We start from the raw sequence: 13,981 nt of genomic DNA, 5'->3' as shown, positions 1-13,981 counted from the left end.
CCTCCACTCAAGTCATTTCTTTGTCCTTTTCCCCAAGGAGAAGCAACTATGATTGTTAGCAGATGGCTCTGTGTCCAGTACAGTGCCTTGTACATAATAGTTGCATGAATAAATGGTCTTATGGGAGATATAGAGGTTCAAAAAATTGTTGCTTTTAAAGAATGTATGTATTCACAAGTTGAAGGACAGAAACAATAGAAAAAAAGTGCGTGGTGCCTGATCAGCTGATAGAAAGACCCGTTTTATGGATTGTACCACCTGCTATAGTTTGAATGTTTGTGTGCCCCCCAAATTCATATATAGGTGCTCCTCGACTTACAATGGGGTTATGTTTAGACAAACCCATTCATATTTTCTTTATTTTATTTTATTTTTAAGGTAGATTCTTGCTCTGTCACCCACGCTGGAGTGCAGTGGTGTGATCTCAGCTCACTGCAACCTCAGCCTCCCAGGCTCAAGCAATTCTCATGCCTCAGCCTCCCAAGTAGCTGGGACCACAGGCATGTGCCACTACACCTGGATAATTTTTATATTTCTTTTTAGTAGAGACATGGTTTTGCCATATTGGCCAGGTTGGTCTTTGAACTTCTGGCCTCAAGTGATCTGCCCACCTCAGCCTCCCAAAGTGCTGGGATTACAGGCATGAGCCACCATGCCAGGCCAACCGACTGATATTTTTAATTTATGATGGGCCTATCAGAATATAAATCCATGGTAAGTCAAGGAGTGTACTGAATGTGTGTTGCTTTCATACCATCGTAAAGTTGAAAAATCATAAATCAAACCATCATAAGTTGGGTCCGTCTGTATTGAAATCCTAATCCCCAGTCTGATGGTATCCACAAAGAAGGCAGAGCCTTCAGGAAGTGATTAGATCATGAGGGCAGAGCTTTCATGAATAGGATTACTGCCCTTATAAAAGAGGCCCCAGAGAGCCGCTTCGCCCTTTCCACCACGTGAAGACACAGCAAGAAAGTGCCATCTATGAGAAAATGGGCCTTCTATCAGACACTGATTCTATTGACACCTTGATCTTGGACTTCTCAGGTTCCAGAATTGTGTGAAATAAATTTCTGTTGTTTATAAGCCATCTAGTTTTTGGTATTTTGTTTCAGCAGTCTGAACTGATCAAGACACTACTGTTCCTTCCATGGTAAGAGTTAGACTGCACGGACCTGGTTTTACATCAACAGATGAGAGTATAAAATGTTACAGGTGTATACTAATAGTTTTCCAGGGTACAAGGAAGACTCAGGAGGGGGACTGGTCAAGTCTACTTAGAGAGGTCCAAAGAGTCTTCATGGAATGAGCCCAAATATCTATGAGTAATATGGGTGATAAGATGGCCCATTTCACACAGTGGTTGTGAGGATCAAATCAAATTAAAAATGAGCTCATTCTAAAGAAATTTACAGTCCAGTATGAAAAGACTGAACAGAATGAAGTTACATTCCCAACTTCCCTTTCTTTTTAGTCACGATAAAATAATGTCATTCAAGGTTGATAAGATACACATTTTTATTTATTGTAACCAGATAAAGAAGAAATGCAAGCCAGAGGCTGACTTGAGCAAGCCAGGGCCCTTTTGCCTCTCTCTCCTCTCTTAGGACCACAATGATGGTATTGGGGGAGAGAAGGCAACTTCCAAAAAACAAAGAATAATTAAGACCCCACAATGGAGGCCGGATAGCTGAGGTAGGCTATAGAGACAAAAAAAGGGAAGAAAAAGGGAAGGGCAATGGGAACTGTGCAGAAAGTGGCTGAAAGCCCTACCTGGAGACCAGGGTATTTTAGTCCATATATCTGTGTTGAAGGTAGAAATTCTCAATTTTAAAACACAAGCCATACAATGCGAAAGTTTTCTGATCTATGATCACTTGTTCATTTTTGTTTGTTTGTTTGTTTTCTGAGACAGAGTCTTGCTCTGTCACCCAGGCTGGAATGCAGTGGAGTGCAGTGGTGCGATCTCAGCTCACTGCAATCCATCTCCCGGATTCAAACGATTCTTCTGCCTCAGCCTCCTGAGTAGCTGGGACTACAGGCAGGCACCACCATGCCCAGCTAATTTTTGTATTTTTATAGAGACAGGGTTTCACGATATTGGCTAGGCTGGTCTTGAACTCCTGACCTTGTGATCCTCCTGCCTCGGCCTCCCAAAGTGCTGGGATTACAGGCGTGAGCCACCACGCCCAACTCATTTCAGTTTTTCAAAAAGCTAGGAATAAAGAGAATGCAGACACCATAGAGAGTTGGAAAGTTATAGAAAATTGGGAAGAGGGACCTTTGTAATTAATTAGCGTATTTGTACATGTGAACATTCTAGGAATTTGAGTACTTAGCATATGTGAAGCTGTATTTTAACAGTTATTGGTCATTGAGACAGCTTTTAAAACAATGATTAGTATGAAATTTTTGAGACTGTTCTGGTTAGTTGTGGGAAGAATTATTTCATAAGATAGATGTTAAAAGTGTTCTTCGAATACCTATACTATTTGAATAGTCAATATGTAAAAGTTTGTGTCTGATAAGTAAATAATTTTTAATATCCCACACCTCCTAATGGTGAAGTGGTTAGGACTCTGTATAAGCGAAAACAATGCTTTTGGAAAAAAATTTCAGTAAATTGGATGTAAGCACTGCCTAGTAAATCTACTTTCAAATCAAATCATAATTAATGACAGGTGCCTATTATAATGCCACACAGATTTTTTAATGCTCACAAGTTATTTTTTGACAGAGATCAACATTACATTAACTTGAATTTAGTTACATTATTATGAAACAAGATACAGATAAATCTTATAAGCAGAGTTCTGACTACTTAACACAGTGAAATTGCAATCCCACGTTACAAAGATATTCATATAAAGATATTCTTGGGCTATTAAATAATGGCTACATACTGATGACAATAAAAATTAACAATACTTTCCACTTATGACATTTGTCAATAACAACTCTGAATTAGGTAAAAGAATAATTAACATGATGGTCATACTGGAATTTTAAATAAATACATTATTATATTTGCCACAGGACTGTATGTGTGTGTGTATATTCAGATGGTACTGAACTCAAGCTGGCTTCTAAAAAGGAGGAAATCAGGCATATAACTGTTCACTTATGTTATCAGAGTGATTTATGTAATGCTATGAGGTCAAATAAAATCTAGAGTCTAGTCAATCAGAGTAAGCAGAGTACATGAATCTGCTGAGTCTGTTTGGCAATGGAAAATGAGTTACTTCTAACAAAACTGGCTTGTTCCCTCTTCCCATATGTAAACAACAGAGTGTGTCTCTATTGCTTATTTCCCAGTAACTTGTAGATACATGTTCCTAAACTGAATGCAAGGTAGTTCCCAAAGAGCACAAGGGGAGCTCCGAGCTCTGGATCTTTGGCAAGCCTGCTACCTCAATGACTGTCTCCTCCCAGCAACCACACTGAAGCGTTCCTATCACAGGGCTTCTCCCCAGCCATCCAATTTATCTTCTTAATTGACCACTCCTGGATGAGCTCTAGAGAGTCATACTCTCCCATTTCCCATCCTGCCAAGCTTCTTAACTTCATCCCACCTCTTTGGGATGGGTTAAAAGGAAAACAGAGAGGGAGAATTTCTGCTGAGTGAAAACAAAATGCAAGTGGGTAACAAAATGAAGAAAAAAACCCAAAACTAAGATCAAGACAGTTACTGGCTGTAATTAAAAGGAAAGAACACTTTAGTCTTCAGCCTTATAATTATAAATACTCTAAGAAACTCAAGAGTAAGACACAAGGTGATCTCAACATTTTTGGTGATCTAAACAGGACCTGAAACAATGAAAGAAGGTGATGATGTTCTCAGCTGAGCATCCTATGTATTTTTTTTGTTTCTGAAATAATAAAACTACCTGTGTGTATTCTTAAGATTACAAATGGAATAAAAGAGTCCAAAGGTTTTATTCGTATGGTTCATGTTTTCAAAGAGACTAGCACTATAATTAAACATAATCTAGTATATTTTCACCAGTTTAGCAGACTATCTTCCAGGAATCTAGGTTGATCAAAATTTTTTTCTTCATCTGTAAGAAAAAAATTGTTTAAAATAAATATACACTCTGCACGTCATAGAGGAAAATTAATAGAGGAAAAGGTAAGACAAAGAGAAGCTCAGTAAATCAACATTTAGCCTTCTAAGTTATGTTAACTCATGGACTCTGCTACTGAGAATTTAAACAATGTGGGTTCTGATTTGTTCAGTTTAAAATCTTTTCTTCTCAGCTTGGGACACATTGGGGGTTTCATATTTTAAATCTGAATCTCTATAATGAATGAAACTACAATATGGGATGTCTGGTAAAAATCTGAAAGAGCCACGTGTCTTGCTCTCACAAATTGACATGTCTAAAATACCTGCCGTGAAAATAGTTCACTTGCATCAAAGGATTGTCTCTTTATATTTCCTGTTAAAATGGATCTTACTCGGGAAAGATGACACAGGAACACATTTGCAAATGTTCTTTTGTTAGGGGAGCTAGAGTTCTGGGGGTGAAATGAGAAAGAAGAAACACTCCTGGGTGAGATGGCGAAACTTTAGAGCTTGAGGTGGGGATACTTAAAGAGTCGGACAATAGCAGGTTCCTGGGACTCTAAAAATAGGATAGAATGACTAAAAGTTACAATAAGGTGGGGAGAAGGAGTGGTTAGGGCGAAGTGTATTACTAATTTCTTCTAAGATTACCTCTAGATAAAACCACATTCTTTCCATTAGTTGCAATATAATTTGAATATCTGGGTTACATCGTAGCCTGTATTTCTAGCACACTTTAAACCATTGCAGAGAATGGGCTTCTCTTTAAAGGGAAGGAAGATAACAAAACAAAACAAAACCAGAACAGCGTCCTTGTATAAATTCCACTGAAACCAAAATTCACTACATAAAATAAGAGCCTTCTAAATAATAATGGTAGTATAGAATAAAAATACTAAAGTGATTAATACTAGTGATGAATTTATCACTTGGGAATCAAAAATTTTTCTATTGATTTAGACTGATAAAATTAGTCATTTCATCTTCAGAGACCATCCACTTAGAGAACTTCAGTAATTAAAAAAATACATATTTATTTTCCAAAAAAGAGATGGGAACCTATAATCACATCCTTTCCTCAAATTACTAATGAAGATACCTCTCCTTTTTAAAATTAGCTCTCTCTTGTCCATTACAGGTCACTTTCCTTTCTGGCTCTGCACATCTTCCCAACAATCAAATCTAAAACGTCACTATCAACCAATCTTCATCAGAGCTCTATTCTTACTGACTTCAAAAATTGCTGGTTCCACATCTAGGGTTTTAAAAAGATCATCTTAAATACAGCATCCTCTACCCAGTATTCAACTATTTCACACCTTTTCATTGCAAGAGTTCTGAGAGTAATGCCGGCTCTCCAGAGCCTTGGACCCCGCTTTCTCTTAACTTTGCAGTATACCTTCCTGTCCCAAATTCTGTCTAAACAAGGTTTCAGATACAGCACAGCAGAAGCAATTTGTGTCACTGGATGGGAGGTGGGGGGATGTCCTGTGATGCACTGTTTAAAGTCCCCTGAGCTGTATATTCTTACTACCCATTCTGCTATAGTTAACCATTCTGATAGTTTCCATCCTTGGAAAGTTTCAAGAGGGGAGTAATCAGTAGCATCAACTACTGAATAAATACTGGGATACTCTGTTATTCTGATTTTCCTCTTATCTTTCTGCTTGCTCCTTTTAATGTCCCTTCATGGATACTATTTTCCCTCATTTCCTTGATTTTTGGGTGTTTTATTATCTTCCATTTTCCCATTATATCTAAGCCCTAGAAGATATCTCCATTCTCAAGATTTCAACCTTTATTAATTGCCTCTGAAGTCCTGTTGTTTTCAAACCTGACCAATCATCAGAATAATGTGGAAGAACTTCTTAAGGACAGAGATTCTTGGGCCTCACTCAAGCAGTACAGAATTAGAATCGCTGGGCCTAAGGCCAAGAAATCTCTACTTTTTTTTTTTTTTTTTTCAGTGATCTCTCCAGGTAATTCTGATGTCACCAGTCCACAAATGGATAGTGGAGAACTCTGACCCACATAACTTTATTGACTAGAAGGTCCCTGTCACTTTGAATTGAATCCTTCTCCATGTTCACAAAAATTTCCACTCCTTATTGTCATCATCGCCATTTTAAACTCTCAAACACAACACTTTAAAAATGTGCTTGACTTTGGGTTCTCTCTCACGTCTTTAGTGAACAGCTATCCCACTTATCTATTCTTTCTGGGATACCTCAGAGTTGAGACTCTGCATCTATTCCCACTGACTGACTGGGCCTCATCACTTCACTCCTGTATTATTTCCTGAGTTTCCTATTGGTTCTCCACTCTAGCCTTTCCTCTTTGATCCAATTCATATGAAAGGTAGCATGGAATAATTGAGAGAGCTATAGAATCTATGTGATCTTAAAAAAGTAAGGCCATATCTTGAAAGCTCAGTTTTCTGAGCTATAAAGATTAGCAATCATATCTGACACATAGTGTCTTATATTATAGCTATTGCTATTGCTTTTATTGTTACCCTATGTATCATAACCAGACTCATATTCCTCCACCTTGTCATCTCTCGGCTGAAAATTAATAGGTCATCTTATTCATTCTCAAAGACCAAGTTACTTCCTGTTTTCATCCCAGTTCTGTTATGCACCTCTTATGTGATGGTGAGCAAGTCACTTAATCTTTCTGAGCCTCTATGTTCTCATTGGTAAAATATGGATAAGCGCCTACCTCCTAGGGTTAGTGAGAGGACTAAGAGTGCATATCCAATATCTGAAAAGCATTGTCTTCTCTTCATGCCTTAGCCCTGGTCTTGCTCTGAGTTCAAAAGACTTTTTTAATCCCACTCTCTTCCACTTGCCTTTCACAGGGATTTTTTGACAACAAAGCCAAAGTTTTAAGCCAGAAAGTGCCTTCTGCTCTTCTTCCCTTCTCCCACATGGGCTGTCCAATATGAGGCATGGAGCACACGTTTTCTCCAATAGCACATATGTTATAGAACTAGGCCAGCAGCATGTGCTTCGACCACCAGACCACTAACTACATGTTCTTTTGTTTGTTTGTTTTTGAGATGGAGTCTTGCTCTGTCACCCAGGCCGGAGTGCAGTGGCATGATCTTGGCTCACTGCAACCTCCGCCTCCTGGGCTCAAACGATTCTCCTGCCTCAGCCTCCAGAGTAGCTGGGAATACATGTTTTTTACACATTTTAAAATGTAAATTATGTCACAAATATGGCATCATTACAATTTTTGAAAGAGAAAATTTTCGGTCTATTTGTTACAGTTCAATGACTTCATAATAGTAATAAGAATGATATAACTTGTTTCATTGGGTTCTCGTAGAGACCTTGCACATGAGTACCATTATTTCATTATTTAATTGATAATGATATTAAGGCTCAGGTTCACCCAGCTAACAAGCAGCAGAGCCAGAATTTAAGCCCAAGTCTGTTAGACTCCCAAGACGTGGCTGATACATTACCAAGATGCCACAATTCAACCAGTAGTTTTAATGCTACATGGACACAGTACTTCTATTTGAAGATTAGATCTAATCCTGGTATAGAAAAAGCTACATAGGATAGTGAAAATTATACAGGCTTAGAATCAGAACTGGCCCATATCTATTGGCGTGAACCATATGAAACTGCTGTGTTTCTAAGAAAAAAAATTGTTGATTTCCTTTGGTTTAACTTTGAATAATGAGCAATTGGATTTGTGATTATTTAATCTTTTTGGCCTCAGTTTGCTCAACTATAAGATAATGCAGTTGGACTTTGAGCTTTTTCAGTTTTAAAAGTTCTAGAAAAAAATAAATAAAAGTTACCGTAGGCTAAGAATGCCAAAATTCATATAAAATTCCCCAGTCTTGCAAGGAAATGCTTTTATAGTCTTGGGACTCGCTTCAGTGAGAAATATACTGGTCTTTACAGAATAAACATCTCTGTGAATTTCTGGGGGAGGGGCATTGCACTCAACACAGAATCCCGAAAGTAAGCAAAACTGTTCTGTCAGTGCAGGTGAAAGAGGTCACTATGTTAGTACCTTCTGGTGACTTCTGCAGGGACACCAGTAAGATGGCTGCTACCTCCGGAATAGTTAGTAGTCGGGGATTTGGGCTTCGTCTTTCTGGAGAAACAAAAATGTATACAGATTCTGTTAGCATTTATATATTCATATTCGTAAGTCTTATTCTCACATGCTACAACACTAGAAAAACCTCTATGAAATAGATTTTGATCTCTCAAGAAAGGGCACCTTACGCACAAGACTAATTTTGTATAAATGGAAACATTTCACATTTGCTTTGGAAATGACTTACAATTGGTATGTGAAGTTTACAAACCGGGTATGGAAGGTAATTTTAAAATGCCAAAGAGAATTTTAGATAATAATTTACCTTTTCGGCTAAATATAAGGTAATTATTTGACTGAAGGAGTATCTGCTAAGAATTCAAAGTTATTTCAAACCTAAGTTGAAAAAAGACAAATTGTTCTGATTCGATTCAGCACAAAACATGATTTCTAATTTGGGGCTACTGAAGTTGAAAAACAAATCTTACCCTCATAAAATAAATAAGCACAATTACACAGCATGTTTGAGGAGCCTACACAAAAATTTAAGCACCTATGTTCAAACAGTGTTTGGTATTTTTCAAAGTAAGTATACTTTTTAATTTTAGCATTTCAATCTTTACAATTTTATCGAATTGTACTATTTTTTATTTATTTATTTTTTCCATGCTAAGCAATTTTATTATTTTTTAATTGCATTTTTGGTTTTGGGGTACATGTGAAGAACATGCAAGATTGTTGCATAGGTACACACATGGCAGTGTGATTTGCTGCCTTCCTCCCCTTCATCTATATCTGGCATTTCTCCCCATGCTCTCTCTCCCCAACTCCCCACCCCTCGCTGTCCCTCCCCTATTTTTAATACAATACGATGGAAAGGTTTACCCTGAAAAAGAACAGTTTCTGGCCCCATCCTTAACTGCCCGCATGTTAGTTACTCTTTTGATTTTGAGCCTGTGATAGTTCTTTCTAGTAAAACAGAAGCATACATTTGAAGTTCCTAGGTAAGTTCCCATTTTGTTAATAAGTGTTTAAGAGGAGGCTAAGTTCCTGCATAAACGCGCCGATACATTTCTAGAAGCATTTGCATAGTTCTTCCTCTCTCTCCTTACCCCGCGGAGCTGAACCTCAGGCCCTAACTCCCTGGGGACCTCTGCACACCCTGGGGGCCAGAGGGCTGGCTCAGCAGCCGCGAGCGGGTAAAGCTAGGGGAGCCGCAGCGCCAGCCTGAGCCGCCCTTGCCACTGTTGGTGCGGGGCTGGAAGCGCGAGCTCCCGGCTCAGGCGCTCGGCGTCCCGCTGCTGCTGCCCAAGTGGGCTGCTCTCCGGCGGACTGCAGCTCCAGGCGACTCAGAGCCGCGTCTTTCCGGTGGGGAGATAACTTTCTTTTGGAGGCAGCGCGGAGCAAGCCCCGGCCGACCCATCCTGTTCCCAAAGCGCAGGACTAGCGAACTTGCACCCCTGGTCACTCACCCGGCAGTGGCCGATCGGAGAGGTCCTTCCTCCGGCTCTGGTCGGAGATGAAGCGCCGACCCTCTGCAAAGGCGAGACCCGGGGTTCAACGACCGCCCTGCCCGGGACAACCGGGGCTTACACCAGAGCTCCTCCCGGCACCGCGCAGTCCCCGGGCGTGGGGAGGGGGTAGGTTGCTCCAGGGTCGCGCGGGGCTGTCGAGTTTCCAGCGCTCCCAGTGCAACCTCCGGCGGAGCCAGGCGCCCTGGACACCTGGAGAAAGCTCCGCGCCTGGCCAGACGCCGCAGGGGAGGTTTGGAGCGGAGGTCGGGTTCACCGCCGGTGCAGTTGTTTCCCAGGCAACCCGAGTCCCCATTTGGACCAAGACAAGCAACCCTCCATTTAAGGATGGAGGATTTCTAAAAAGGATGGAGGATTTCTAATAAGGATGGAGGATTTCTAATATTCAGGGACTCTTCCCTTCTCCCACCCCTCCCTCACCTACCGGTCTCTTTGATGGCCTCTACGATTTAAGGGAATAAACTCGATATTTTTCTTTCTTCATAACTCTCCATTTATCTGTTCATGGATTCATGCACTCCTAAGGGTATTCCGTTATTATAGGAAAAGAAAAATATTTGGAACTTACGTGCCCCTTTCAGATACAGCATAGCTTGAGGAGTCCAGTTCCTTCTCTCCAACAGTCTCTATAACCCAGGAGAAGGGAAGAGCAGTTAATTAAACATTGCAGCTCAGTCCTCTATTACAGCAAAATAAAGAAAAAAACAGAAGACAATAAAATAAGAAGGAAGAAAGAAAGAGCAGAGTGGACACACAGTGCACATTTTTAATTTATTAATTAAATTAATTTATTCCGTTTGATTACCTGTGGAGCGCCGCTGGAGTTTCCCAGGAAAAAAAACACCAGGAAAAGAGCCAAGGTTGTTGCTGCTAGACTTCTGAGTCCCTGTATGAAGTGACCAACCAGAAAGGGTCATTTCTGTGCCAATAGGATCTTCTGCTTCCTTCCTCGACCTCCTGGACAGTTACAAACCCCTTACTTCTCGAAATATTGTCTTAGTACTCAGTTTCTGGAGGTGTTTCCCTTCTATCTTCTAGTTAATTGAAAAAAACATATCTAGAAATATGTTATTTTTACTACTTCACCCAAATGAAGAATAAGTAAATACGTGCATTTTTTTTCTTAGTAAAATCAAATGATTCTGTTATTCTAAAGGCATATCATTCAAATATCCTTAAAATGCTTATTAAATATGAAATAGGTAAAACGCTATAAAGTGTTTTTAAAAATAGCTAAGAAGTCTCAAGTTAATAAAGCCTTTACTTACCTTCATGTTCTGCTTCTTTTCAGAACCTTGAAACAACTGTGACTTTCCCTGTGAGTTTTCTACTCTTGCCCTGAAATTGGAGCTTTTAAAATCTTGGTGTTAAGGACCTCTCTCCATCTGGAGTAGAGTTTGGGAGTCCACAGGGACATCTTGTCAGTCTTCAAGCAAGATCGAGAATCTGATGACTCCTCCAGGGAGTTTCATTGCAGGAAGTTGAGGAATGATTGATGGGCGGAAATTATTTGGATACGGATTGCATCATCCAGAAGACATTCAGAATGTGTCAGCATCACTGCTCTTGCTTTTCCTACTAGCTACCCAAAGCGCTGTTATTATTATTAATGAAAACAATCAATAGTCCAAGGCAGAATCAAAAGTAAATGAATAAGTAAGAAAACTTTTCTTGAGTAATAACTAGCTATCAGTCTGTCACTGATGCCTAAAGATGTATGAAAAGGTTTGGGAATCTCAATGGAATTTGACATGTCATTCACTTAATTATTCATTCATTCGGTTGTTTAGCAAATATTTATTGAGTGCCTACTGTGAGACACACAATCCTTTTATTTCAAGGGACACAGCCATGCACTGAAAAGACATAGTCTTTGCTTTGATCTAAGTTACCCACTAGTCAAGGTACACACTAAATTGAGGAATAGATAAAATAAGACACAGTAGTTACTCCTTAATCATAGGTGTGTGTGGGGGGACATGTTTTTAAGACCCACAGTGGATGCCTGAAACTATTGGTATGTATATGCCTTATATACACTGTATTTATTCTGTCTGTTCACCAAGACAATTACTAGTTGATTAATGGGAGAATGGTGTTTACATGGGAACATGCTAGACAAAAAGATGTTTCATGTTTTGGTTAGGCTGGAGCCGAACAGCGAGAGATTTCAACACCCTACTCAGATTTAACACTTACAATTTAAAACTTATGAATTCTGAAATTTCGCATTTAATATTTTCAGACTGTAGTTGACCATGGGTAACTGAAACCATGGAAAGTGAAACCGCAGATAAGCAGGGTCTACTGTAACTACACAATGTTTTAATTTTTTTTTTTTTTTTTGAGATGGAGTCTCACTCTGTCACCCAAGCTGGAGTGCAGTAGTGCCAACTCTGCTCACTGCAACCTCCACCTCCCGGGTTCAAGCGATTCTCCTGCCTCAGCCTCCCAAGTAGCTGGGATTACAGGCACACACCACCATGCCTGGCTAATTTTTGTATTTTTAGTAGAGATGGGGTTTCACCATATTGGCCAGGATGGTCTCAAACTCCTGACCTCGTGATCCTCTGTCTCCGCCTCCCAAAGTGCTGGGATTGCAGTCGTGAGACACTGAGCCCTGCCTTTAAATTGTTAAGTAAAAGTAAGCAAGGTGATGGGATAGGATAAGTGGTGGGCTACTTTAAGGAAGGTTAAAAACAGAGGGTAGCCTTGAAGGATAAGGTGAAGTAATGGGAAAAACTGGGGCAGTAATTAGTATTCCAGGCATTCTCAATAGAAGAAAGAAAAGCAAAATCTATGGACAGCAAAGAGCATGGCTTGTTTGGGGAACAGGAAAGCAGCCAATGGAGACAGAGTTGTGTGGGTGACAGGGAAAGGCTTTGAAATGAGATTGGAGAGAAAGAAACGGGCCAGTCAATACGGAAATATGATTATAAGAAAAGATGATGATGGCTTATACTGGGATGGTACACACAGGGAAAGAAGAGCTGTAAATGAGTTTGGATACATGTTGTGGAGGTAGGAAATATAGAACTTGTATATAAAAGGGATACGAGAGTATGAGAAAAATATATCAAGGATGATTCTTAGGTTTATGGATAAAACTATGGGTAAATTATGAAGTAATTGATTGAAATTGGAGAAACCTTCTTAACTTACTTTTGGTTAGTAAAAGAGAATGGAATATAGAATGTAGTATGTGAGCAGAAACTCGAGAACTATTTACCATCTGCAAGGGGAAAAGCAAAGCAGGAAAAACTAGAGTCATTAGTGTAATGCTCTAGTTCCACATCATAGGAAAAGGGAAAGATAAACACTAACTAAAAGGTTATCTGGTTGCTGTTTTAATAATGCTTTAAATGTTAGATTTTAAGATTTTCATTTCAAAGGATTGTAGTAATTTCCTTCAACAAAGAGCAATAAAAGAAGTAAAATATGCTGTTTATCATGTTTTAAATAGTCACACATGAAACCTAATTACCAGATTACCTGAAAAATAAATAAAATGCCTTTCCATACCCAAAACACAAATGTTTTGGGAAGAGGAGCAGGAAAATGAATCACCAATAAAACATGTTTTGAACTTACAATTTTAACAAGAGATACATAAATGTGCTTTGCTGATAATAGTTTAATGAATTCACAAGCAGATGTCTTACGTCAAAGCTGCCATTTTCAGTTTAATGTGCGCAAAAGAAGGGAATGGTTTTGACATGTTATCAATATTGCAGTCTTATCAAGAGTAACATGCTAGAATGTGTTATTTCTAAAAGGATTTCCAAAGGGCATTGGCCCCCAATAGAATGTTTTTGTTAAATCACAAAGCTTTTAAGGTTTTTACAGTTTCAAACCAAGACATGGGTTGTTATAATATTTGGTATAAAACAAAACACAACAAACGATAACAAAAACTCACATAGGTAAAGCCCTTTGAATTTTATTCTGCTGACAGTATGACCAGACAGTAGATGTTGAACGAATGGTCTTTTAAGCCTTTTTTGAAGGCACATTCAATGAACACTGTTTTGAATTCATCACTGTTACCTGCATTCTTGTAGTTGACTAAAGAGTGCCCAGACCCTGTTTAACCAATGATCACCTGTCACTGGTTAAATGGCGTTCTTTCAAGGTCAGAGATTATTGTGTTCACAAGGAAAACAGCTGCTATCTTGGATAAGATTATCTGGACAATATGGCTATTATAGTACAAAATGCCTAAATGACTTTTTTGATTACAGAATAGAGAGAATTTGGGTTGGATAGCATGAATGAAGATATGAGTTCAATCTTCTATGTTGGCTTCATTTTCTGTTAG

At 39.2% G+C, this 13,981-nt stretch overlaps 1 protein-coding gene across 1 annotated transcript; it reads right to left on the bottom strand.

The window, feature by feature from the left end:
* Nucleotides 1–2,688: 2,688 nt before the first annotated feature.
* On the bottom strand, nt 2,689–11,150 carry SPX (spexin hormone). Its single transcript, XM_017522959.2, has 6 exons — nt 10,932–11,150; nt 10,469–10,549; nt 10,232–10,289; nt 9,604–9,666; nt 8,102–8,185; nt 2,689–4,058 (listed from the first exon to the last, which is right to left on the bottom strand). Exons 1-6 carry the CDS (start codon nt 10,935–10,937, stop codon nt 4,000–4,002), a joined length of 351 nt encoding a protein of 116 aa, XP_017378448.1. The 5' UTR covers nt 10,938–11,150; the 3' UTR covers nt 2,689–3,999.
* Between the last annotated feature and the right edge of the window lie 2,831 nt (nt 11,151–13,981).

Source organism: Cebus imitator, unplaced genomic scaffold, assembly GCF_001604975.1.
Source record: "Cebus imitator isolate Cc_AM_T3 unplaced genomic scaffold, Cebus_imitator-1.0 Scaffold25, whole genome shotgun sequence".
Taxonomy (NCBI): Eukaryota; Metazoa; Chordata; class Mammalia; order Primates; family Cebidae; genus Cebus; species Cebus imitator.
Note: the sequence above shows the minus strand (reverse complement) of the source record. Positions and strands in the feature narration are given on the sequence as shown.

What these genes read in the sequence shown, in the direction of transcription:
- SPX (XM_017522959.2), bottom strand. An exon ending in ACTCCAGCGGCGCTCCACAG is followed by an intron (nt 10,290 to 10,468) that starts GTAATCAAACGG and finishes CCTGGGTTATAG; the next exon opens with AGACTGTTGGAGAGAAGGAA. An exon ending in GCTGTATCTGAAAGGGGCAC is followed by an intron (nt 9,667 to 10,231) that starts GTAAGTTCCAAA and finishes TCGCCTTTGCAG; the next exon opens with AGGGTCGGCGCTTCATCTCC.